The following is a 27,109-nucleotide window of genomic DNA, read 5'->3' as shown; positions in this document are numbered from 1 at the left end:
AAGCATCAGTGGAAACTACTGTACAGTGCGCAGTGTAGGGTCAAAAAGTGCCAGAGCAGGTGTCAGGGATCCGGGCACATTTGGGGCGTGGGCGGGGCATGGTGCAGGCTGGGAAGGAGGTGGACGACCCACTTGTGGCTCACAGGACAAATCGGGGTTTAACTGAACTAAAAAAAATTAAAAAAACACAAGAAACACAAATCAAAGGGCCAGGAGGGGTCAAAAATAAATGGGGATAAACAAAGATTAATTACAAAACAGGGCAGGTAGGCAGGTAATATCAAACAATATCCAACATACAACAATAAACCACTGGGGAAATAAACTCAGGCAGGAACTTAAAAACAAGAAAAGAATGGGGTAATGACAAGCAGGAGTGAGACAGACAATTAACCAATCGGGGAGTGTGCAAGACAACTACCAATCAGGAAAACACACAAGGGCAGGCACAAGAACAGGCAACAGGTAGAACTAAGTAACTAAAACATGAAACAAACTAAGAAACAGAATCTAACAATGGGGATAACAGATGGGTAAAAACACAATCAAGGGCACAAGGGCAAAAAAAAAAAACAAATTCGAATACAATTGAAAACACTCAGGGACTAGAAAACTGATGTAATTGAAATACAAGGGAAAAAATCTACAAAACTACAAAAAACAGAGGAGGTGTGATTCAAACACACAACAGAGGGGTTCATGGACAACCACATGCTCAACAAGTTGAGCCACATGGCCAACAGGGAACAGGGGAAAACACAAAGGCTGACAATACAAGGGACGGGATGACCAGCAACACCTGCTGGCCATACGGGGAAGGGACACAGAGTGGGACAGGAGCTGACCCTGACAGCAGGACTATCTACCATCAACGTTTTTACCTTCTCAAAGCTCTTCTGTGCATCAGCAGTCCACTGGAACACACCTGCAGGCTGTCTCAAGCATGCACGCATTGGTTCAATGACAGTGGAGTACCAAGACAGCAGCCCTAGAAAGGAACGCACTGTAGCGGCATCCGTGGGTGCAGGAGCATCCATGATGGCTTGTACATGGGCCTTATCAGGAAGCAGGCCATCAGCAGACACTGGATGCCCAAGGAAAGGTAGGCTGGACTGACGAAACCTGCACTCGTCATTATTCAGCTGCAGCCCAGCAGCTTCCAACCGGCGTAACACAGCTTGTAGGGTTTTGTCATGAGCAGCCAGATGAGGTCCATGTACAATAACATCATCCAGGTAATTCTCCACGGCAGGTAAGTCAGTGAAAACAACCGTCATCATTTTCTGGAAGACAGTGGGCGTGGACACTAAACCAAAAGGGAGCCAGCAGAACCGGAAGAGGCCCTCATGCCTTATGAAAGCAGTCAGGTCCCGACTGTCCTCTTGCAGTGGACTTGGTAATAGGCACTGGCTACGTCAATGGGAGAGAACACAGTAGCGCCTCTGAGCACAGAAAGGAGCTCATCCATGTGTGGCAAGGGAAAAGCATGCAGAATAACCACCTTATTGGGCTCACGCAGATCAACACATGTGAATTTTACCAGACTTGCGCTAAGTGACTACAGAGACCCAAGCAGAAGCATCTATTCGTTCTATGACATCAGCAGCAAGTAGGCGATCAAGTTCTTCGGACACAGCATCTCTAATGGACAGAGGAAAGCGACGCAGTTTCTTCCTAATAGGTCTCCTGTTTCCTGATCCACACTGATCTACAGAGAATTAAAGGACCTACTTCAGTGGTACTTAACAAACTGTAAAGACTCTTGAGATCCAGGGAAGAAAAAAAATCATACTGATTTAAAAAATTTTGATTTGACAGGAAGACGTGGTTGGCAAGGTCACATCTATCAACATGTAACATCATCTTAAAGCTATAACTGTCCTCTTTAAGAAACAACAGGAAATTACAGAGTGGCATGTGCAGTATGAGAGATAATGTCCTCTACAGGGGACAGAGATGAATTGCTGGACCTCAGGAGGATAAAACATAATAATTATTAAAGACTGAACCAAAGGCCTGAGGTCAGACACTCTGTATGCAGCACACAGTGTTTCTGCAGAATCTCACCCTCACATCCTGTGTGACGACATTTCTGATTCTTAGATTAAGTGTCTGTCTGATAAAAACTTCTGCATGATACTAATGATTTAGCTGCTTAATGCTCATGTGTGAGAGAAATACAAGTGAGTTAAACAGCTCATTAATAAAACTCACTTGATTTGGTTTGTTTGTGTAACTATGTCTCTCTCGCTCTGCCTACTTAGGTGGGCACTGATACCTAATAAACCACTACTAGTCAAGTCTACTTACTCTGTCCAAGATTCGTACAGGAGGACTGCGGTAGTGAATACTGATTATTGTATTACGCCAACCCAAAATAACACAAACACCAATCAGGATTTATAAAAGAGAATCTTGTATTGTTGATTATGGCTTCAGGTCAATATATGTATGCATATGTGTACATTCCTCACGGTGTATTGGGTACTGTCAAAAAAAAAATAAAAAAATAAAATAAAATCCCTTAACAGTTCGGAGGTAATATGAATTCCAATTCAGAACACAGTTCACTTCAGACCATATAAAACAAGTAGAGTATGATATGAGATATCAATGTAAACAATTTATAGGGTAAACTCAATATGACATGGAATATCAATATAAATTGTTAACCAGATAAAACACAGTATGGCATGGAATATCAATATAAATTGTTAACCAGATAAAACACAGTATGGCATGGAATATCAATATAAATTGTTAACCAGCTAAAACACAGTATGGCATGGAATATCAATATAAATTGTTAACAACTAGAACACGTTGGAACCAATAACCCCTAAAGGGGAGTATATCAGTCTTTAAGGTTCTGAGATCTCAGGAAAAAAAAATGTGTGTGGGAAAAGATTTAAGTCAAAAAACCATTATGGGGAAAATGTTCCGCGTTCTGATAAAAAAAAAAAGTGCATTTCACAGTATTCCAATCCTACCACTCCCTCGTTGGGAATCTATCAGTCCATGGAAGTCAGAGGATAGCATAGCAGGTGCAGTGGAATCCACGATGATGCACAGGCCTCGAGAAGGGGGGGGGGGAAACCAGCCAGGATATCTTCAAATAAAAGACAAAATTTCCAAAGAAATCTGGAGAAAAACCTCGTAGTGTCCATGTATGGCTGTGTAGTGACGTTCGGTGTGTAATCTAAAGTTAACATCTCTTCTCTCTCGGGAAAGTACTTAGGGAGTGTCTGCAAATAACCCACTACTACTAATGCATTTAGGGAGTATCCACTATGGGTGAATGAACGAAAATCAAAGTGTGAGTATAATAGAATAAGAATCAATTTGGGATGCAGTAATTCCATAGGGGTTACACATGCATCTTCTTTATTCATATTGAATTTTTTTATTAATTAAAGCAGGAGTCTGTGCCTTGATAGTTTATTTTATGCTGTTTACAGGAATAATAATAGAATGACTTGCTGAAGTATTTAGTGCTAAACATTCAGCCTTGTGGTTTTGTCACTTCCTGTGTAAAGTGTCCACTCCCCCTTCACTCTTCCTGCTGTGTGTGAGAATAGAAACGACAGAGACAGTGAAGTTACAGAGGATGAGGAAGTGAGTATCAGTCTCTGCACAGATCTGGGCTCAGTGACACACACACGTATGGATCCTCTGATGCTCCTGTTTCTTCTCATTGCTGGGCTCACAGGTGAGTGTCTCTCATTACAGTGAAAGTGAGTAGAGATCTCTCTCCTGCTCCTCCACACACTGCTGCTACATCACAAGAAATTGCTATGGCTAGATTCTGAAAACATTAACAGAGGCTGAATTGAGTATTATACTCTTTGAAATTGTGGATACTCTTTGGATTCTCAGAGGTTTTTGTATCACCAATATTATAATGTTATTGTATAACTTTTTTTTTACTTTTTAATCAAAAATATTTTAGCATTGAAACACAATTACGTCATACATGTATTTTGTGTTATTTGTATTTATTAGTACTTGAAACATGAATTGAGCAGTTTTCGCCCTATTTCTACTCTCCCTTTTTTGTCCAAAATTCTGTAACGACAACAACTTATCTCTCTGACAATAACCTATTTGAGGAGTTTCAGTCTGGCTTTAAATCACAACATAGTACAGAATCTGCTCTCCTTAGAGTTTCCAGTGACATTCTCCTTTCTGCTGATGCTGGTTCTCTCACTGTCTTCCCTCTGTTACATTTAACTGCTGCTTTTCACACTATCAATCATTCCATTCTTCTTACTTGCCTAGAAAAGTCTCTTGGTGTCACTGGATCTGTGCTCTCTTGGTTTAGTCCTATCTCTCAGATAGATCTAATTTTATCAGCATTAATAACTATAAATCTTCTGCTGTTCCTGTCTCTCACGGTGTTCCGCAAGGTTCGGTTCTTGGTCGCTTGCTTTTCATCATCCATATTCTACCTCTTGGTCATATCATTCGTAAGCATGGCTTGCAGTTCCATTGCTGTGCAGATGACATTCAGCTCTATATCTCCACCAAATGCATTTCTAGTGCCATTCACTCCTCCCTTCAAATTGTCTCATTGAATCAAGACTATGGATGCAAGCAAATTTCCTCAAATTGAACTATAGTAAAACTGAAGTTATTATTATTGGTCCAAAATCTGTCATTGAGCCCTGTCATAATTTCTCTCTTACTATTGATGGTATCACTGTCTATTCCTCCTCTCTTATCCGAAATTTAGGTGCTCTTTAGGTACGGCTTTTTTCCACCTCAAAAACATTGGTCGCCTTTGTCTATTTCTGTCGTTTTCATCTGTTTCTCTTATCCATGCCTTCATTACATCTAGATTAGATTACTGCAATTCTATATGGCCTCCCTGACAAAACTATTAAGAAACTTCAGTATGTTCAAAACTCAGCTGCTCGCCTCCTCAGACGGTCTCAGTCCTTTGACCACATCACTCCCATTCTCAAAGATCTTCACTGGCTTCCTATCCGGCAGCGTATTTTGTACTTATACTCCATCATCAATGTCATTGGTCAGATATGGGGTACCACAGGGATCAGTGCTTGTTACTTTATTGTTTTCCCTCTACATGATGCCATTAGGAAACATAATGAGAAAACGTAATGTTAACTATCACTTCTATGCTGAACACACCCAAATATACATTTCGGTTACGCCTAATAACACCACACCTATTGTCACCTTAGCTAATTGCTTTAACGAGGTTAAAACCTGGATGGCGGAAAACTTCTTATCACTAAATGCTCAGAAAACCGAGGTTCTGTTGTTTGGAGGCAGGTCTGCAGATAGGAATAGTATAATCTCTGCACTTCACTCCAAAGGGCTGAACTTTTCCCTCAGCAGCTCAGCCCGTAACCTAGGTGTCATCTTAGATACAAGCCTCTCATTTAAATCACATGTAAATGCAGTATGGAAGGTATGCTTCATACAGCTATGCCAAATCACCAAACTGCGACGATTTCTTACTATTCAAGACACTGAGAAATTGATACATGCCTTTGTATACAGTAGGTTAGAGCACTGTAATGCTCTGTTATCTGGCAGCACACACTGCACACTAAATACCTTGCAGCGTATTCAAAATGCAGCAGCTCGAATTGTCACCAGGAGCAGGAAGTTTGAACACATAGGCCCTGTTCTTAGTTACCAGCATTTGGTTCCTGTTAGGTTTAGAGCTGACTTCAAAGTTCTCCTACTTGCATATAAGGCACTTAATGGTCTAGCTCCTGCCTACCTGACAGAATTACTTCAAGTTTACAAGCCGCGTCGTCCACTCAGGTCACAGAATGCAGGTTTCCTTGTCGTTCCACATATGAATAAAGTGAGAGTGAGTAGTAAAGCATTATGCTACAGGCCCCTATATTGTGGAATGGTTTACCAGTCTATGTTCAGGATGCCAATTCGGTCTCGGTCTTTAAATCTCGACTGAAGACCCATTACTTCAGTTTAGCTTACCCGCAACCTACCACACCATAACTATGGCTGTTGGTACTGCTGTACATGTCATTTTTGTCTACTATGGTTATCCGTTTATGTGTCAATGCATGTTCTGACCATCCATGTTCACTGCCTTCCCACATGGCTGGGTGGTGCCCAGGGTGGGCACCATCTGATCTGGAGTCCTGGTTCAACCCCATGGAGGGGTGACATCGCAAATGGGCCATATGAACTATATCATTGTGGATGCAGCCTTCAGTGCCACTCGGCACAGCCCAACGTGGAGAAAAGACTTTGGCCACCCTTAACAGGCCAACATGGATAACGGACTCATTGATGGACTTCATCTTGATCCTTAATCCCAGCATATACCTCCCTTTTAGCAAGCATGTCCACTCTTTTCTGTACTGTAATGTTAGTGCCCAAGGGGGTTGGGCAGCCAATTGACCTTGGACCCCCAGAGGATTTTCTTTCTCTCTACTTGGGAGTTTTTGGTTCCTCTCCTCCGTTGTCTTCTGGCTGTCTTTATTCAATTCCTTTCCTTCCTTTTTCCCCCCGTTCTTTATGTATCACAACACACCCCTGTAAAGCGCTTTGGGACAACTCTGTTGTGAAAGGCGCTATATAAAAATAAATTGAATTGAATTTAAGGTTTTGCTCTTTATCTACAAATCTCTTCATAATCTGGCCCCATCATATCTAGCTGATCTACTGCATAGACACTCCCCCAAACATTGCCTTCGTTCTGCTGACTCTAATCTCTTTTCTCCTCTTAAAATCACAAATTACCGCTATTGAGGTGACAGGACCTTTTCTGTTACTGCCTCCTCTCTATGGAACTCCCTTCCTAGTGACATTAGGAACTCCTCATCTCTCTTATCATTTAAAAACTCTCTTAAGACCCATCTTTTCAAAATAGCCTATAACTTGGCAGAACTTTGTCCTGTTTGTTTGCCTAATGTGTGTATGTCTTTCTATTTCTTTGATTTGCCTTTGTAAAGTGACTTTGAGTATCTAGAAATGCAATATATAAAATACATGTAGTATTATTATTATTATTATTATTATTATTATTATAATTGTTAGTATTACGGGTACCCACAGGTAATAGGGGTCCCCTCCCAATGCACTCTACACATAGTGCTTCTAGCAGTGAACAATATTATATAATTTGCTGCCTATTGAAGCGTTACAGCTGTCATTTCAGATATGCTACAGTTTGGCGGTACAGGAATGCATACAGGTGTAGGAATTATTAGCTCAGGTAAATTTTAATATGTCCACCAATATGTTTTTAAATTGATTAAATTTTAATTAATTATTATTTAATGCTGATTATTAACCAATTGTTATGCCGAATGGTCGGCTCCTCCAAACTCGATTGAGGTATCCCTGTGGGTCTGTTAATGTGAGACTTAAATGGGATTCACTAATTACCAGTATCGCTTAGTAACCTGGGTTAGATGGCTCGTCCACCGAGCTGCGTAACCAGGTAACATAAACGATTGGTAGCGAAGCTCCCCTCTCGGCCAATGAGAGAGAGTCTCGTGATATTTCAGGCGAGTTTGAGGTTCAGAGCGTGTAGCAAGATCGCACAGAGGCAGGGACTTATTGTGAGACACTCAATGACGGAGGCTGAAGTCGTGTAAAAGACATGCATTTATTCCTAACTAACACTACAACTAACATAAGACAGACATTACACTTAACACAACAGCAAACACGAAATAACAGAATAGAAACAAACAATGTAATTATGGAAATGCAATGACCAGATTTAAGTGAGTAACTTTTAAAGGGAAATACTGTTCTGCAAAGCAAGCACAGTTTGTGGAAACACAACCCTAAAGTCTTATAGCAAGTTAACAGAACAGCTTAGGTTGTTAGAATAATAGGAAGTTGGTTTACTTGGTTGCAGAGGGGGGTGGGGGGTTGGTCTTGGCAGTTGGTTGCAGAGGCTGATGAGCTGATGGGATGATGGCACTCAGGAAGGCACGGCGTGGGAGCAGTGGAGTGGAGCCCCTTGGATTCTCTCTCCTTGTGAAGCTTTGTCTTTGTTACAGTTCTCTGTCTAGCTGGGCCTTCATCGACAAGCTTCAGGAGGGCTTCTTGCGGGCTTCTCTTCTCCTGGGCTGATGTTCTTTCTGCCTCTCTCAGGCTGATGGGCTTTTCTTTGCTCTCCTTTGTTCTGAGGTGCCAGGCTTTTATGGTCTAAAATTCATGAATAGGGATGACCAGGAATTCGACTCCTGGAGCAATGGCTGGCCATCCATTTGGCGGGCTTTCCGTAGGGGGTCAGTATCAGTCCTTTTGGGATTTATGACCAGACTGATTCCCCTTTACTGATGATTTTCATTAAATTGGTGTAACTTTTGACCCATACACTCTCATGATAACCACTCACCAGATTTGGAATCAGGAGTAATATTCCATCAGTTTGATACCAAACATGCCAATCCAGCCTAGCGGTTCACACCTCAAACCATCTGTATTGGTATCTGTATGGGCAGTATATAATTACTTATATAATGTATGTTACTGACTCACATCAGTATATGATACAGGTGTTTTGGGTTGCATCTCAACAGATGTCACACTTTGTACAGACATTACATTACATATTCATATTAAAAACAGCACCTCTTATCCATAGATAGGCGTGGCCATAAGTTTGTGGTAACACCAATTGAAATTGCACACCTGGGAACAACATATTTAATTTGGTGTGGCTTATCCCAACTGATCTTCTCCAGAATGGATAATGTACACCTTAATTCAGTTCTGTGCAAGTCAGTGCATGGTAGAATACAGAAAGCCTGCTAACGGACCACCAAGATCAAAGAAGGACCACAGGAATGTGGAAGAGAAGGGGGGGGGGGGGGGGTTGTTAAACAAAGAAAGAAGAATCTCTGAAAGTTAGGACTATTCAACTTTTCTTCTGGTATAACCATGAGAACATATATGCAGTGGTAGCTAATACCTATTTATTTATTCAAATTTATATGTGTTCAAGTGTAAAGGGTAAAATAGGTGATACTCTGTGAACATGGTTATAAGGGTGGCACACAAAACACTAAGATTGTCTAAGGACACATACAAACATAACCTATCTGTATATTGAGACTAGTAGTCGTGAGTAAATCAATATACAGGGTATACAAAAGCCAAACTTAAATGAAATTTCCTTTAGGGTGTTCGTCTGTTGGGTGAGTGATATGTGAGGCAGAATGTATGGGGAGGGGGTTGTGTGCCAAGTCGAGGGACCCCTATCCATTAGGTCCACTCTGCTTGTCTGTAGGTCCCTAAATCTTTGGGCAATAAAAGTTGGAGTGCTGGCCTCCCTTGTTATCTGTGTGTGTTTGTGTGTGTTTATATGTGTAACCCCCCTTTGGTGCCTCGCATACCAGGCTCGGCCTTGTCTCAGGCCACCTGGAATTTAGGCCCTGTGATATGTGCATGTGTGATCCTACAGTCGGATGAGATGGTGCTCGGTGAACAATGCTGAGAGTATGCACGCTACACTGCTGCGCGGCGGGACTAGCGGCCAGGCTTCGTATTAGGCGGAATTGACACGCAGAACAAACTTTGATGTTGCAGACAGGAAACGGGAGCCTAACAAATCCAATTTGGACTTGCAGTCTTCTTCGTTCGTATGTCTGAAAGCTCGTAAGTTCATAAATAGAGGAGTGTCTGTATATGAAAAGCTCTTGCTATACGGGAAATTAAAAGTGGTATACTGGATGAGCTGTTATACCCCCCAGTGCTATTCTGAAAATTGGAAAGTGTATTTTTACAAGGGAATATCAGGCAACTGTCAGTGCAAACATATACAATGACCAGTAAACACACTAACCGATGGTAGGTTATATCACTGGAGCAGGATCCACACCAAAAGCTGCAGAATGCGAAGGCATTGCTTTGACTTCTCCAATATGGCAGACAAATTGTTGCACTTCTAGTCATGGGATTAGCAGGCCTAATAAATATATGTCATTAATCCAAAGTTATGAAATTTACTGTAGCTGTTTAGTCAGCATCTTAGGATTAGGGGTCATGTTGTGGTGAGTTTTCCATCTGTACTCGCTTACCGAGTTGCTGTAGCTATTACATGGAATTACAAGTGTCTCTTCCTATGCAGTATTATATTTTTGATGTGGTTGAATTTACCTGTTGGCCAGAGTAAACACGTCAAGGTAAACTTACAGTGAGATTCAACTAGCTGGTCAGCTGCTGAAGTCACATGCTTCCCAACCAAATTATGTGGTCAATGAGCCAACTCCCCTGACAGACAGACCAAACCCCGTCTGCTAAAGCGATGAACCAACCAACTATCATGTTGTGATAAGTCTCTGGGGCTTAATGGTTCCTCATTATCGGTCACCTTCCTCTCGAGCCACTATACCGAAGGTCATTATTGCCACCAAAGGTCATTAGCCTGGTCAGGGACCACCATCCTCTATGCGTAGTTTGTATGGGTGTTAAACACCCTCAGATGTCATTAGTGGACACGCAAACATGCATTCACTAGCAAACAAACAGGGCTTGGGCCGCTCTACTTCTCAAGTAACAGCTAACATCCATCATCAGTGAACTACATTGATCTGGGCGGACATGATGGAAACTGAATCTCTGGAGGAGGGAGAAGAGGAGTGAGCACCGGGTGATGAGGACACAGAGGGGGGGGCCAACTCTGAACTGCTCAACATGGGCTATATAGAGGAAGAGGAGGGTGACGACTCCATCTTCCTCACCCAACAGTCTAGACCCCCCCACCCCAGCACGACAGACACAGGTTCTCAGGCTGACTGTAACCTGTATGAGGTCTGCATACGGGCAGCAGTAAAGCTGGGCATACCTTAGCCAGTGACCCACGATGCTGGTGAGAGCGCCCTCTAGCTGCACCTGTCTGCCCTGGGGGATGCCCAGAAGGCGGAGGACATGGATACGGCCAATGACCCCTAACAAGGGTCTCTTTGGCCTGGGCCTGGATAAAATGAGGGAAACCAGCACTGTCAGGAAACAGGAGGATGAGGCCCCCTCAGACAGCTCAGTCAGGCTTTGGGGGGCAGCAAGAGGCAGGCAGGCTGGGGCCAGAGGGCAGCTCCTGGTGGAGATCAGGCCGGCCAGCAGTGGAGAGCGGCCAACCCAGGGCTGTGGGGGAAACATCTCTTTGCTGCTGTGGCTTCTGACCCCATTAAGGGAAAAGGTAGCAGGTCTCTGACTGCCCCCCCCAAAGAGGAGCTTGGGGTCTTCAGCCCCCCTGTTCTGCCTTCAGAGGCTCCCTTCCTTCCAGGGATCCCCGCTGTAAGTTCTCCTTCGGTTCAGGAGAATAAGGCTCCTTGTCTAAAGTGTCACCAGGCACTTTCACAGTGTTATCAGTCTTTATCTGTGCATTTTTACAGGCTGGCTGTCTCAGGGTCATCTGTGCCGACACCTCAGGACTGGTGTAAGAATCAGCTTTCTGGGTGTTTACAGTCCACGGATTTGGGATACTGCAGTGCATTCTGGGAGTCGCCTATCTCTCACAATGAAACATCTAGCGAAGTTAGAAAAAGAACTTTGTGTTACTTGACATAATCCCTGGTTCTTTGGTAAAAGAGGAAGGAGTTGCATCATCACTTCCCTCCTTGCACAGGCATGGGAAGGAATCTCTCTAGAATGACCCGTCAGGGAGGTCAACTGGGGTAGCAGGGCGGAGCCTGGTCTCAGGTCTACCTGTCTGTCACAAATAGTCTGATGTTATTGGTGCTTCCATAGCTGGTCACACCCAAACTGATCCCCATAGTGAAACACTGAGCAAAGATATCAAAGAACCCCCAGGGGTGGGCCTTAGGGCCTGGGAGAACTGAGGGGCAAGGCTCCCAATGAGGCATCTAGGCTTTCATATCTATGAGCAAAACATCGTCCCTGTACATTATAGTGCAGAGTGACAGTGAAACCAACCAATCATAATGCGTTATGCAGGGGGTGGGAACATCACAGGACACTCCAGATATTCCCGTGCCCTGGGGGGCCTCTGGATGTCTAGGGCCCGGGTCTCCTTCGTGTCGGCTTCAGGTCCTCGGTGGGCGGGGCTGTGGCTCCCCACACACACTACTAGACATTTACATGGAGAAACCTTAGGAACACCAGCGCGCTGACACACAGGTGTACACACAGGTGCTCACGGACACGTGCTCACGGACACACACTGTCTTGATCGGCTGTTGCTTCTGGGCCAATGAAGTTTCTATAGCAATGTTTTTATTGACCAATCAGAGGCTTGTCCAGCCTTATGTGACATGGCATTAGCATTGTAGTGTGATCACTGAAAAATGGCAACTGAGGCAAAGACTGAGGTCATACAGTAAGTAATTTGTTAACCAGTCCATGTTGTCTTAGAAATTTCACTGTAAGTTTACAAAAAGAAAAAAAAACTTATTATTTTTTGCCAGTAGTACATTTTGAGGCTTGAGGGGAGGGGGGGTAATTGGGGTGGAATTGAAGATCCACAGTGAGAAGATCAGGGGGTCAAGATCAGCCTCAGGGGTGGAGATTAACCTGGTTGTCTTTCATTCTGCAGCAGGTTTGGAGAGCTAGTTACCCTCTAGCTAGTAGAGACTGGGGGCAGCGTGGGGGCCTCACACCTCCAGGCTTGTGGTTTCCATATCCGGCCTCCAGCTCTCTGTGGGCAGTTTGCATGTTCTTCCTGTATCTACAGTATGCTGGTTTCCTCTCAGTTCTCGGGTTCCTCCCACAGCCCAAAGACACGTGGTTCAGGTGAATTGGTGCCTCTAAAAGTGCCCATAGTGACTGTGTGTGAGTGTTTGCCCTGTGACAGACTGGCATCCTGTCTTGGTTGTTCCCCTGCCTTGTGCCCTGTGACAGACTGGCATCCTATCCTGGCTGTTCCCCTGCCTTGTGCCCTGTGACAGACTGGCATCCTGTCCTGGCTGTTTCCCTGCCTTGTGCCCTGTGACAGACTGGCATCCTGTCCTGGCTGTTCCCCTGCCTTGTGCCCTGTGACAGACTGGCATCCTGTCCTGGCTGTTCCCCTACCTTGTGCCCTGTGACAGACTGGCATCCTGTCCTGGCTGTTCCCCTGCCTTGTGCCCTGTTCTGCCTCAGATCAGCTCCACGCTCCCTGTACTGTACTGACCCTGTACTGGATAAGCATGTGCAAGGTGGCTGGCTGAACTAAAATACATTTAAATGCTTTTTGTATGTCAAGTCTTGTTAAGTAATTTCTATTTAAATAGCACATTTAAAAGCAATGTACAGTGGATACAGAAAGTATTCAGACCCCCTTCAATTTTTCACTCTTTGTTATATTACAGCCATTTGCTAAAATCATTTAAAATATTTTTTTTTCCTCATTAATGTACACACAGCACCCCATATTGACAGACAAAAAAAAGAATTTTTGAAATTGTTGCAGATTTATTAAAAAAGAAAAACTGAAATATCACAGGGTCCTAAGTATTCAGACCCTTTGCTGTGACACTCATATATTTAACTCAGGTGCTTTCCATTTCTTCTGATCATCCTTCATTCATTCGAGTCCAGCTGTGTTTGATTATACTGATTGGACTTGATTAGGAAAGCCACACACCCGTCTATATAAGACCTTACAGCTCACAATACATGTCAGAGCAAATGAGAATCATGAGGTCAAAGGAACTGCCTGAAGAGCTCAGAGACAGAATTGTGGCAAGGCACAGATCTGGCCAAGGTTACAAAAAAAATTCTTGGTTCCCAAGAGCACAGTGGCCTGCATAATTCTTAAATGGAAGACGTTTGGGACGACCAGAACCCTTCCTAGTGCTGGCCTTCCGGCCAAGCTTAGCTGCCGGGGGAGAAGAGCCTTGGTGAGAGAGGTAAAGAAGAACCCAAAGATCACTTTGGCTGGAGATGGGAGAAAGTTGCAGAAAGTCAACCATCACTGCAGCCCTCCACCAGTCAGGGCTTTATGGCAGAGTGGCCTGTCGGAAGCCTCTCCTCAGTGCAAGACACATGACAGCCCTCATGGAGTTTGCTAAAAGACACCTGAAGGACTCTGAGATGGTGAGAAATAAGATTCTCTGGTCTGATGAGACCAAGATAGAACTTTTTGGCCTTAATTCTAAGCGGTATGTGTGGAGACAATCAGGCACTGCTCATCACTTGTCCAATACAGTCCCCACAGTGAAACATGGCGGTTGCAGCATCATGCTGTGGGGTGTTTTTCAGCTGCAGTGACAGGACGACTGGTTGCAATCGAGGGAAAGATGAATGCGGTCAAGTACAGGGATATCCTGGACAAACTCCTTCTCCAGAGTGCTAAGGACCTCAGACTGGGCCGGAGGTTTACCTTCCAACAAGACAATGACCCTAAGCGCACAGCTAAAATAACGAAGGAGTGGCTTCACAACAACTCTGTGACCTGTTCTTGAATGGCCCAGCCAGAGCCCTGACTTAAACCCAATTGAGCATCTCTGGAGAGACCTAAAAATGGCTGTCCACCAACGTTTACCATCCAACCTGACAGAACTGGAGAGGATCTGCAAGGAGGAATGGCAGAGGATCCCCAAATCCAGGTGTGAAAAACTTGTTGCATCTTTCCCAAGAAGACGCATGGCTGTATTAGCTCAAAAGGGTGCTTCTACTAAATACTGAGCAAAGGGTCTGAATACTTAGGACCATGTGATATTTCAGTTTTTCCTTTTTAATAAATTTCAAAAATTATTTTTTTTGTCTGTCAATATGGCGTGCTGTGTGTACATTAATGAGGAAAAAAAATATTTTGAATGATTTTAGCAAATGGCTGCAATATAACAGAGTGAAAAATTGAAGGGGGTCTGAATACTTTCCGTACCCACTGTACGTTGTGCCAAAGACCTGTACAATAAAAATACGTAATAAAAACAGAGGCATTGTTCAATGTTACACGAAAAATACAATTAATTTAGATTTTTTAAGATAAAACAGAACGAAAGGCCCAAAAGTTAAAGTAAGTTTTTAAACAAGATTACCCAGAATTGCAGTCCAATCGGGATAAGATACAAGCAGGAGTAACTGTCTGCAGGTCTTTGGCTGTTGAGCTCAGCTGACAGAAACGCCCCTTCACAGCCGCATTTATTTGTTTATCAAACTCAATGATGAATCAAAGATGACACCAAGATGTTTACCATGTGACCGGAAGTTTTCTGAAAGAGGCGCCAATTGTTCTCTGAGATCATGAACAGACCCTGAGTGACCAAAACTCATTTCCTCTGTCTTGTTTTCATTAATCTGGAGGAAAGTCATTGCCGTCCTGTTCTTAATATCCTCAGTCAGAAAGGGCCGTCAGAGAGCAGCAGTCACCAGGTTTTAATGGCAGATAGAGCTGCATATCACCGGCATAGCAATGATATTTTACATTATAACGTTCGCAAATGGAGCCCAAAGGAAGCATGTATAGAGGGAATAGGAGAGGACCTGTATCACAGCATTGGATATGTTTACAAGTAAGGCCATAGTACTGAAGGGGTGTGGCCATCCCACACAGTGACCAGCCCATTCATTCACCTCATCTGGGCCTTTTACTACTGATTTAAGGTCCTGGTTTTCCTCTCAGACCCTAGAACACACTCCCAGGCTCAGGTTCCCGATCCCACATCCTGCTGTAGCTCTTCTCAAGATCAGACACCATTTTGTTTTCCTGTGTCTCTCTCTTGTCCTTATGCCAAAATTACAGTCTGTGTCTTTTACAGCATCTTCATGGTTCTGCTAAACACACATGAACCTAATCCAAGTATTATACAAACCAAGCAGTATTACTTAGAGATGCTGTGATGTGAAAAATCTTTATTTATTTATTCTCCACAGGTGCTGACAGTGTGTACACAGTGAGCAGGGTGCCTGCATGGAGAGGAGGATCTGTCACCATCCCATGTTTCTATGGTGACAGATATAAAACTCATGTGAAATACTGGTGCAAAGGTTTGAACTGGAAATCATGTACTCCCATAGTACACACTGACTCGCCACATGAGGGTAAAGTGTCAATCAGAGATTATCCTGACCAGCGAGTCTTCACTGTGACCATCAAAAGTCTGACAGCTGAGGATTCTGGTCACTACTCATGTGGTGTAATGATCAATAGACATTCAGAATATGGAACTTGGGTTGAACTGTCAGTTACTGATGGTAAGATGTCTGTCACAAATATGTAGAAGTTACACAAATCTAAGCCAGAAAAGGGGCTATTTTAAAGCTTATTGTGAAGCTACTTGACTGGTTAATCTTTTCATAAACTGTTTTCCCAAAACTGTAGTACTTAGTAAGACCAACATGTAATCAAAATAAGTTTTAATATTTCTGTAGAGTTTAGTGCTGTAACCTAGAGTGGGCTGGTACTGACTCTTTATTAATATGTGTATAAATGGTGTAAGAGGGAGTGAGAGTTAATCAGCCTGGTAATTTTCATACTGTCCCTGCAGGTGTGTCCACAGTGGGATGGATGTTTCTACAGAGAGGAGGATCTGTCACCATCCCATGTGTCTATAGTGACAGATATAAAACTCATGTGAAATACTGGTGCAGAGGGTATAATGAAAGTTCATGTACTCCCATAGTACACAGTGACTCTCCACAGGAGGGTAATGTGTCAATCAGAGATGATCCTGACCAGCGAGTCTTCACTCTGACCATCAACAATCTGACAGCTGGGGACTCTGGTTATTACTTCTGTGGTGTGAAGATCAGTGGAGGTTCAGATGTTGGAGATTGGGTTTCCCTGTCAGTCATTAATGGTAAGATGTCTGTACTGCAGACTGTAGCCAATGAGATGCACAGAATGTAACATGTCACTCAGTCAGGAAGGAAGGACACTAACACAGAAAGAATAAAAATATTTTAACATTTAAAAAAGATATAGAATAGATTCCAAATTCTACTTTTGTTCAATAGCATACCTGAGACCATTGAAAAGTAACAACATCAATTTAAATTAGTTGTCTTTCACTCTGCAGCAGGTTTGGGGAGCTAGTTACCCTCTAGCTGGTAGAGACTGGGGGCAGCGTGGGGGCCTCACACCTCCAGGCTTGTGGTTTCCATATCCGGCCCCCAGCTCTCTGTCCTTTAGTTTAGTTTTAGATGTTTATAAAAAGTATGGTTACATTAATATAAGCATGTAACTGGCTCATATTTTATGAATTGTATATTTTATTTATGCATAAATATCACAGTGTTTGTTTATAATCTGTGTGTTCAGGTTTATCATTGCTGTCAGTGGACAAACAGGAGGTGACGGGTGTGGAAGGAGACAATGTCAGTGTTCAGTGTCACTATAAATATGATTTTGGTCAGAGGATATGGTGTAAGATCGGGGGCTCCTGTGCATCAGAGGGATCTGAGAGTTTGGATGGGAGGCCTGTCCTGATCACGGATGACAGAGTAAATAAAGTCTTCAGTGTGACAATGAGGGGACTGGAGAGGAAGGACACTGGCTGGTACTGGTGTAATGAAAGAAAATTTGAGATCCCAGTTCATATTACTGTCAGTCAGACAACTACAGCCACAACCAGCACTGAACGTAAGTAATTAATTTAAATCTGTCTGTGAATCATTTATACTTCAGTATATATAGATAAATGCTAAGTGACCACAACAGTTTCACTCATGTAGGGGGTCTTTGCTTTTTCTGGACAATCTGGAGGGTGGGGCTGTATTTACCAGGGTATTACCAACAAGCCCCAGGGTGGATAAAGTAACGTAAAAGTATCTTTATCATCTTCTGCAGTATGTTCCATGGGTCACACACTATGATGAAATTACCATCTTGTTGGTCATAGCAAGGTTATAATAGTTTTGGATTGTTCATCATAGTTTAGTTTTATTTAGTTTTGACCTTTTTTCCCTCTAATTTAGTTAAGAACATAAGAACATAAGAACATAAGAACATAAGAACATAAGAAATTTACAAACGAGAGGAGGCCATTCGGCCCATCAAGCTCGTTTGGGGAGAACTTAGCTAATATCTCAGAGTTGTTAAAATCTTATCTAGCTCTGATTTAAAGGAACCCATGGTTTTAGCTTCCACTACAATAGCAGGAAGACTATTCCATACTCTGACTACACGCTGTGTAAAGAAGTGCTTCCTCAAATTTGTTTTAAAATGTTCTCCCGCTAATTTCCACTTATGGCCACGAGTTCTAGTATTTAGACTAATATTGAAATAGTCATTTGGCTGAACAGCATCCAGACCCGTTAGAATCTTATAGACCTGAATCATATCCCCCCTTAGTCTCCTTTGCTCAAGGCTGAACAGATTCAGTTCAGTTAGTTAGTTTTAATTAGCCTTTAGAGCAGGTTTGCTAGTTTTAGTTAGTTTTCAAAATGCTTAGTTTTAGTTTAGTTTTTCTTAGTTTTAGTATTAGTTTTCATTTTTTCATACTTTGGGTTATTTGTCAGGTGCAGGATTCAAAAAGATCAACCATCCACAACAACCAACAGTCTACAAGATAGCAGCTTAAGTGCAAAATGTGTGTGATACTGCTTCTGATGTTGGATACAGGTAGCGTGCCTGGTACAAATCAACATAGCCCATAGACTAAAGACACACATGAACATAAGAATATAAACCCATTCACGAGGCACACGTCACATTTCTTGACAGCCAGGAGTCTCAGGGAGCTCAATCTGAGAAAAACATTAACAAACTCAAAAACCATTGCACAACAGGTGCTGATGCTGATGTGCTTTGCTTTTCTATGTTAACCATACGTCCAATATTGTAAACAAAAAGGAAATAAAGTCTTGTGGTGTTCCTGCGTATTTACTAACCAGCAGCTGTTTGGTCGTCGGTGAAAGCAGTTCATTATGGTTGTCGTCTCCTTCCCGATGCTACCTGGTCGGGATGTCGCTTCTCTTTCGGGGGAGCTAATCAGAGAGCCTACTTGGTCAAGGTACTCGCGATTAGCCGTCTTATGCGAGCTTCTCAAGTGGACTTTCAGATTTGTGGGGGTTTTCCCTTGAGAAGTATCCCACATATTTTGTCACCTGTTTCTACAATGCACCTGCTCTTATCTGTCTCGCTGTCATAGTCAAAGAAATTCCAGATAGGACTCTGCCGCCTTCTCCCAACTTTTGTCGTCGCCATTTTTCCAGGTAACGCGGTGAGCAAAAGCCGACTGTAAACAAGAAGTGATGGACAGAGAGATGCTGTACGGTGCCGCCAGCTCACGTAAAACTGCTAGAGCGAAATAAATCGACTTATAAATAAATTGACAAAGACGAAAACGAAGGACATTTCATCTATAATTTCAGTACGTTTTAGTTAGTTTTGTCAATGCACAATACAGTTACAGTATAGTTAGTTATAGTTTTTTCTTTATTTCAGTTAACGAAAATGTTTTTTCAATTCTAGTTTTCGTTATTTCGTTCGTTTTCGTTGACGATAATAACCTTGGGTCATAGTGCAATAATGTGATGAACAGAATATTAATATGAAAGACATTTAAAGACTGACAATCTGACTATTGAAACATAAAGAGGCCTGAAGCCCGAAGTAAATTTCCTATAGGGGGTCACGCCCCCCCAGGTCCTCCTGAAGCCCACAGTCGCTTCCTCGCTCCTGTCGATGTTTAGCAGCAGACTGTGGGCCTTGCATCACTCCACCAGCTCTCTCCCCCCTGTCTGTACGCAGACTCGTCTCCCCCCTCATGAGGCCGTCATGCTGCTGTCGTCTGCATACTTTATGATGTGGTTAGAGGTGGTCTTGGCGGAGCAGGCGGATGTCAGCAGTGTGAATAGTAGCGGGGCGGAGGCAGCGGCCTGGGGGAGTTCCTGTGCTCAGACTGACGGGAGCAGAAGTGATGTTTCCTGCCCTGACAGACTGTGGTCTCTGTCAGAAAGTCCAGGGTCTGGTGGCAAAGTTAAATTTTCAGCCCAAGATGGGACGGATTTTGAGTTAGTTGTTGTGGCATCACCATGCTGAAGGTAACCTTACGTAACAGTCTTTATTCTCCAGGCGTGTCAGTGTGGTGTGAAGGGCCGGGGTTATGGCGCCCTCTGCAGGCCGGTTGGGCGGTATGCACACTGGTATGGATGAAGGGAGACAGGGAGGTTTGCTTTGATGTGTCACATGACCAGCCGCCCAGAGCCCTTCATTATGATGGAGTGAGAGATATGGGTGGATAATCATTAAGCCCTGGAGCAGCTGTCTTCTTAGGCCCCGTATGACTGTGGCAGTTTATAGGCAGTTGGGGATACATGCTTGTCTGAGTGAGGTGTTAAAGATGTCTGTCATGCCATCTGTCAGCTCATGGGCACAGTCCCTAAGAACCCCACCTGGAATATTGTCAGGACCAGCAGTCTTATATGGGTTCATGTTACACAGAGTGTTCCTCACTTCCGCTGTGGATGGGTGGGGTGTCTGTTCATTGGTGGGAGGGGTGCTCTTCTCTGCGTTGTTGTGTGATACATCAAACCAGGCAAAGAGCTAGTTAAGCCTGTCAGAGAGGGAGGTGTTACAATCCATAGTATGTGAGGGGGTGTAATCTGTGAAGGTCTGTATAAGATTAAGATTAATTTTATTAATCTTAGGGGGAAATTACCAGGGGCACACAATGTATGCAGCGTTTTGGAAAAGGCCATGTATTTTTTTCGTGCGAAAGCCCTTCTTTTGAATCTGGCTGTCCTTAGTGACACTGGGTCACCAGACCTGAAGGCCACATCCTGTGCTTTCAGCCTGCTGTGGACGTCCGCTGTGATCCAGAGCTTGTGATTGGCGTCATGTTCCTAAGACAGTCCTGAAGTGCAGAAGTGGCTCCTTCTGGCCAAACTCTGACCTGCTTGATAGTGACTTTGGACCATGTCAGTAATGGTGTGCAGGCTGGTAGGAGCATGGAGGCTCTGTGGTCTGATTGGCCGAGGTGGGGGCTGGGCTTTGCCTTGTAAACCTCCTGAATGGTTGTGTACCCCACCTCCAGAATGACGTCTCCTCAGCTGAAGTCACAGCAAAGCTAAAGGGAATGAATTTAAATATCTCAATTAATCACAAAGAAATTCTTTAAACTCTCCTGCTAATAAACTGTTGCTGAATAGGGTTATTTATTGGGATTATAGTTTCCCTGCAGATGCCATGGTGGCCCAGTAGGTGGCGCTGTTGCTTTACCCTTCCTTGTTTAGGGGTTTGAATCTGGCTTCTGCTCTGTGTGTGTGGAGTCTGCATGTTCTCCATGTGCTGTGTGGGTTTCCTCCCTCAGTCCAAAGACATGCAGTCAGGCTAATTGGTGTCTCTAATAGAGAGTGTGTGTCTATGTGCCCTGTGACTGACTGGCATCCTGTCCAGGATGTACTCCATCCCTGTGCCCTGTCCTGCCTGGGATCGGCTCCAGGCCCCAAATCCCTGACCAGCAGGAGGGGTTAGAAGATAGATGGGTGGATGGCTGTAGCTTTATATGTGAAACTAGACGATGTTCCTCCAGGACCATGGTGCTACAAAAAGTGCAGACATTGCAAAGACAGTGCAACACAAGACAGTGGAATAGAAGAAATGATAATGGGTGAGAGAGGCAGAGCAGAGCAGAGCTACTGATATACAGTCCTGATGGAGGTAAAGTGACACAGTGCAATGGGTTGTACAAAAAACTAAAAGTTGTACAAAAGTTCATGAGGTAGTGGGGTGTATAAAAGTGTGTGTGTGTGTATCAGTCCAGTCTGTGATTGTTCAGGAGTCTGACAGCTTGGGGGAAGAATGTTACACAGTCTGGCAGTGAGGGCCTGAATGGTGGAGGGTGAAGAGAGTGTGTGAGGGGCGTGTTGGATCCCCCACAATGCTGGTGGCTTTGTGGATGCAGCGGGTGTGATATGTGTCTGTGATAGAGGGAAGAGAGGCTCCAATGATCTTCTCAGCTGTTCTCACTATCCGCTGTAGGGTCTTGCGATCTGATACGGTGCAGTTTCCATACCAGACAGTGATGCAGCTGTTCAGGATGCTCTCGATAGTCCCTCTGTAGAAGGTGGTGAGAATGGGTGGTGGGAGATGGGCTTTCCTCAGCTTTCACAGAAAGTAGAGATGCTGCTGGGCTTTCCTGGTTATGGAGCTGGTGTTGAGGGACCAGGAGAGGTTCTCCGCCAGGGGAGCACCAAGGAATTTATTGCTCTTGACGACCTCCACAGAGGATCCTTCGATGTTCAGTGGACAGTGACCGCTCCGTGCTCTCCTGAACTCAACAATCATCTCTTATTTTTTGTGCACGTTCAGATACAGGTTGTTGACTTTACACCAGTCCGTTAGCTTTTGCACCTCCTCTCCACATGCTGACTCATCATTCTTGCTGATGAGATCCACCACAGTTGTGTCATCGCTGAACGATGTGGTTTGAGCTGTGCATTGCTGCACAGTCGTGAGTCAGCAAAGTGAACAACAGTGGGCTGAGCACGCAGCCCCTGAGAGGCTCCAGTGTTCAGTGTGGTGGTGTTGGAGATGTGATTTCTGATCTGGACTGACCGAGGTCCCTCAGTCAGGATCCAGTTGCAAAGGGAGATGTTCAGGCCCAACAGGCTCAGCTTTCCAATCAGGAGCTGAGGAATGATTGTGTTGAATGCTGAACTGAAATCTATGAACAGCATTCGTACATATGTGTCCTTACTGTCCAGGTGAGTGAGGGCCAGATGTAGGGTGGAGGTGATGACATCATCTGTTGACCCGTTGGGGTGCAGTGGGTCCAGTGAGGGGGGCAGCAGGGTCTTAATGTGCCTCATGACGAGCCTCTCAAAGCACTTCATAATGATGGGTGTGAGTGCAATGGGACGGTAGTCATCGAGGCAGGACACTAAGGACTTATTTTGCACGGGAACAATGGTGGTGGCCTTGAGGCACGTTGGAACGGCAGCAGTGATCAGGGAGAGGTTGAAGATGTCAGTGAGGACATCTGCCAGCTGGTCTGCACATTCTCTGAGCAGTCTTCCAGGGATGTTGTCTGGACTACAAGTGAAATTGATCACAAAAAGGCCTATGATGTGATTTACTTAGATTTCCAGAAAGCCTTTGATGTTGTCCCCCACAAACGGCTCTTGTTAAAGCTTAAAGCTGCAGGAATTTTAGGAACTGTGGCAGCTTGGATCAAAAACTGGCTAACTGATAGGAAGCAGCGAGTAGTTATTAGAGGCACTATGTCACAGTGGGCCTCCGTTTATAGTGGGGTACCGCAGGGTTCAATTTTAGGACCACTATTGTTCCTAATTTACATTAATGATATTGACACGAATACATACAGTAAACTGGTTAAATTTGCAGACGACACTAAGGTGGGCGGGGTAGCAGATACTAATCAAGCAGCAGAGAGGCTTCAACGGGATCTGGATTTAATTAGCGAATGGGCTGATACTTGGCAGATGAAATTTAACACAGATAAATGTAAGGTAATCCATGCAGGGAGCAGAAATATACAGTACAGATATTTTATGGGTTCCACTGAAATAAAGGTAGCTGATTACGAGAAAGATCTCGGTATGTATGTTGATGCTTCCATGTCCCACTCTCGCCAATGTGGGGAAGCAATAAAAAAGGCGAACAGAATGTTGGGTTATATCTCTAGATGTGTGGAGTTTAAGTCAAGGGAGGTGATGTTACACTTATATAATTCCTTGGTAAGACCCCACCTAGAATACTGTGTGCAGGTTTGGTCACCATACCTCAAGAAGGACATTGCTGCCTTAGAAAAGGTGCAACGAAGAGCTACGAGAATGATTCCTGGTCTTAGAGGAATGTCTTACGAGGAGAGGTTAGCGGAACTGAATCTGTTCAGCCTTGAGCAAAGGAGACTAAGGGGGGATATGATTCAGGTCTATAAGATTCTAACGGGTCTGGATGCTGTTCAGCCAAATGACTATTTCAATATTAGTCTAAATACTAGAACTCGTGGCCATAAGTGGAAATTAGCGGGAGAACATTTTAAAACAAATTTGAGGAAGCACTTCTTTACACAGCGTGTAGTCAGAGTATGGAATAGTCTTCCTGCTATTGTAGTGGAAGCTAAAACCATGGGTTCCTTTAAATCAGAGCTAGATAAGATTTTAACAACTCTGAGATATTAGCTAAGTTCTCCCCAAACGAGCTTGATGGGCCGAATGGCCTCCTCTCGTTTGTAAATTTCTTATGTTCTTATGTTCTTATGTTCTTATGGACCAGCAGCCTCCCGTGGGTTAACTATGGGAAGAGTTTTCCTCACATCAGCCGTGGTCAGACACAGAACCTGGTCGTTGTGAGGAGCCGTGGACTTCCTCACCATCACGTCGTTCTGAGCATCGAACCACCATGAATAGAAGTTGTTCAGCGCATCTGGTAGGGAGGCATCACTAGCACAGGCAGGTGTTGTCGTCCTGTAGTTGCTGATGGCCTGGATGCCCTGCCACATGCGCCGCGTGTCATCGCTGTCCTGGAAGTGACTGTGGATTCTCTGGCCGTTTGATGGCTCGAGACAATTCTGCTCTCGCTGTTCTCAGGGCCGACTGGTCACCTGCTCTGAAGGCGGAGTCTCGAGTGTTTAGCAGCTCACACACCTCTGCAGTCATCCACAGCTTCTGCTTGGAGTGTATTGTGATCATCTTGGAGACAGTGACATCGTTGATGCATTTGGTGATGTAGCTGGGCACAGATGATGTGTGCTCCTCCAAACTGGCATTGTTGCAGCCTCCCTAAACATGACGAGTCAGTGTGCTCAAAACAATCCTGAAGAGCAGAGACAGCTCCTGCAGGCCAAGTTCTCACCGGTCTCAGAACCGGTTTGGAACGTCTGACGAGCGATCTGTATGTTGGAATTATCATGACAGGCACGTGGTCTGAATATCCGAGGTTTAACAACTTTTAAGGAAGGGTATAAATGCTTTTCCAAGGATCTGTATAATCTGTATAATCTGTATAATCCGGTCACCAGCATCAGGCGACGCCGAGGACACCCAGTCTCCACAGCAACCCGAGGACACGCAGTGTCTCCAGCAGATTATGTTGTAGGTCGATTTTTGGATGATCCTTGCAATTTAGAAGTGTTTGGCCTTGGTAAACATGAACACCGTTTGTTCTGATGTCCATGAGGCATAGAAGTCGTGTTGTGAAGCAATGTAGCACAAACACAGCACCATTTTGGATCCGGAGCGGCCGCTGCATGCTACTGCCACGCCGCCATCTTGCAAAAAAAAAATCATATGGGATATGAAGACTTTGGGCATGACCTTAATTTATTGTTCTGTATCCAACCAGCTACTCTAATTAATATTTTTCATTATTCTTTTTAGAATAATGTTTTATAAATGACCTTTTCCTTATGAGTTTTTCCTGCCTGACAGGACAGAGTTTTTCCTTTTCCCTCCTAATCAGACACCACAGTCCTTACTCCAGGTTCTGCTTCTGTTTCAGTGACCATCAAGCCTTCTGCTCCTGGATCGACCCCCACAGGAGCGAATGATAAGGAACAGAGGTTAGTATTCAGCTCGTAATGCTACAGCATTTGACTGATCATACAGTAATGGGAAATGCACGTTATTTTCATGAAAATAAAGACATTGTGTCTATTTTATTTTTCTTAATTATATTATCCCTGAGATGGCATCCCATCCAGGGTGAGCCCCTGCCTTGTGCGCTGTGCTGCTGGGGATAGACTGCAGGCCTGTTTGGAAGATGGATGGATGGATGGATGGATGAATGGATTTTACAAAACAGTAAACATGCAATCTAATAAACAGGGATGCATGTAACTGGTGCACAAGGACTCATTAGCTGTATAAAGGTTCACATGCATGGTGATTTATTTTGTAAATAAATGGGCATCTGCGTCGCTATGATAAGAAGTTGCTGTGCGTATTGCTTTATACAGTGAATCTGTACTTCCACACCAGTTTATGTGAATCTCTGCTAATAATCTTAATAAAACTGGCAGTTAAATTGTCTAGCTAATCTCATGCTCTTTGTTAATGTCTCCTGTTCCTCACATGCAGCCTGTGTAATAGTACAGATGTGACATGTAACTGTACCATGTTGCTATAAAGCATGTAAGACTTTACTGTTCAGATCCACCCTCTTATTCAGCTCCTTGGTCCAGCTGGCTCTGTATGTGGGACTGGGCTTATTGGTGCTGCTGTTGATGGTTATAATTCTGTCAGAGTAGATTCATTGCATTGTTCTTCAGGTTTAAATGTGATACGTGTGACTGACAGACACACTGATGTATTATATGTCTGACAGGTGGGGGCAGGTTCTGGATGCTGCACTGAAAGCTGAGACTGGTGTGTTGTATCTGATCTGCACCATCATCGCCATTCAGCTGAACTGGTGCTCCTGCAGAAAGAAGGGATCCAATCAGAGAGAAGCCGAGGGAGGGGCCAATACAAACAATCTGGCAATCTGAATAATTATACAAGCTTATAAATACATTAATATACATGAGTGCAAATAAATGAGCAATCCTCAAGGCTGTATAAGCAAGGTTATGCTGTGTTTGTATGAAATCCTCTTTATATAGCAGGAGGGTTTCAGTTTACGCTGTAGCCATTTATTTGTGCATGAATCTCTCTGTGTCAGAGGAAGCTGGGAGGGGGGGTGACCTTTGTGGAGCAGAATGAGACAGAAGAGCTGTAAAATAAATGGTTATGCTAACTGCAGTGAGGCCTCTCTCACGCAGTGTAGGATTGTCTGCTGGGAACCTGTACAGCCAGTGCTTTGTACCGCTGATGGCCTCTTCTCACACGTGCTTTGCTGCCACCTGCTGGTCAAAGTTTAATATGGGATTATTATTGGACTGGATTGGTTTAATATTGGAAAGCGAAATTAAATTTTATTTCATTGCTTATTAATTCTTATATACATATTTATTGTATGCTGGTCATTATTTTGATTTAATAAATGTGAAATTGATGATTCAGTTTACATCTTGTTCTGAAGTTTTCATTAAAATTGAAGAATTTATCAACCTTAAAGTAAATGGTTTGTGGTTTGCAGGTCACTCCTCACTGTCAGATCCCACCAATCAGTGACCCTCTCAGACTGTGATGTAACACAAAAAAACCTCACAGTGCGTTAAAAATACACCATCTTGCTATCAGCAGCCCAGATATGGGGAAAGGGGACGTGTCAAAAGTCAAGGGAAAGATATCAAATACCTGTTGGCCCACGTCAAATGGAAATATCCCAGTGTAATCTTTTGGTTTCTGGTTT

At 43.8% G+C, this 27,109-nt stretch overlaps 1 protein-coding gene across 5 annotated transcripts in view; it reads left to right on the top strand.

Moving 5' to 3' along the window:
- LOC140588675 (polymeric immunoglobulin receptor-like) overlaps window positions 1-26,810 on the top strand; it is a 233,436-nt gene extending 206,626 nt beyond the window's left edge. For all 5 annotated transcript variants that reach the window (XM_072710486.1, XM_072710485.1, XM_072710484.1 and 2 more), the window contains 3 exons: window positions 17,168-17,488; window positions 25,316-25,376; window positions 26,141-26,810. In XM_072710486.1, the coding sequence (XP_072566587.1) occupies window positions 17,168-17,488; window positions 25,316-25,376; window positions 26,141-26,303 (545 nt within the window). In that variant the 3' untranslated portion in view covers window positions 26,304-26,810. The remainder of the gene's footprint in view (window positions 1-17,167; window positions 17,489-25,315; window positions 25,377-26,140) is intronic.
- Window positions 26,811-27,109: the final 299 nt, after the last annotated feature.

Source organism: Paramormyrops kingsleyae, chromosome 4, assembly GCF_048594095.1.
Source record: "Paramormyrops kingsleyae isolate MSU_618 chromosome 4, PKINGS_0.4, whole genome shotgun sequence".
Taxonomy (NCBI): domain Eukaryota; kingdom Metazoa; phylum Chordata; class Actinopteri; order Osteoglossiformes; family Mormyridae; genus Paramormyrops; species Paramormyrops kingsleyae.
This window is presented reverse-complemented; position numbering and strand designations above follow the sequence as displayed.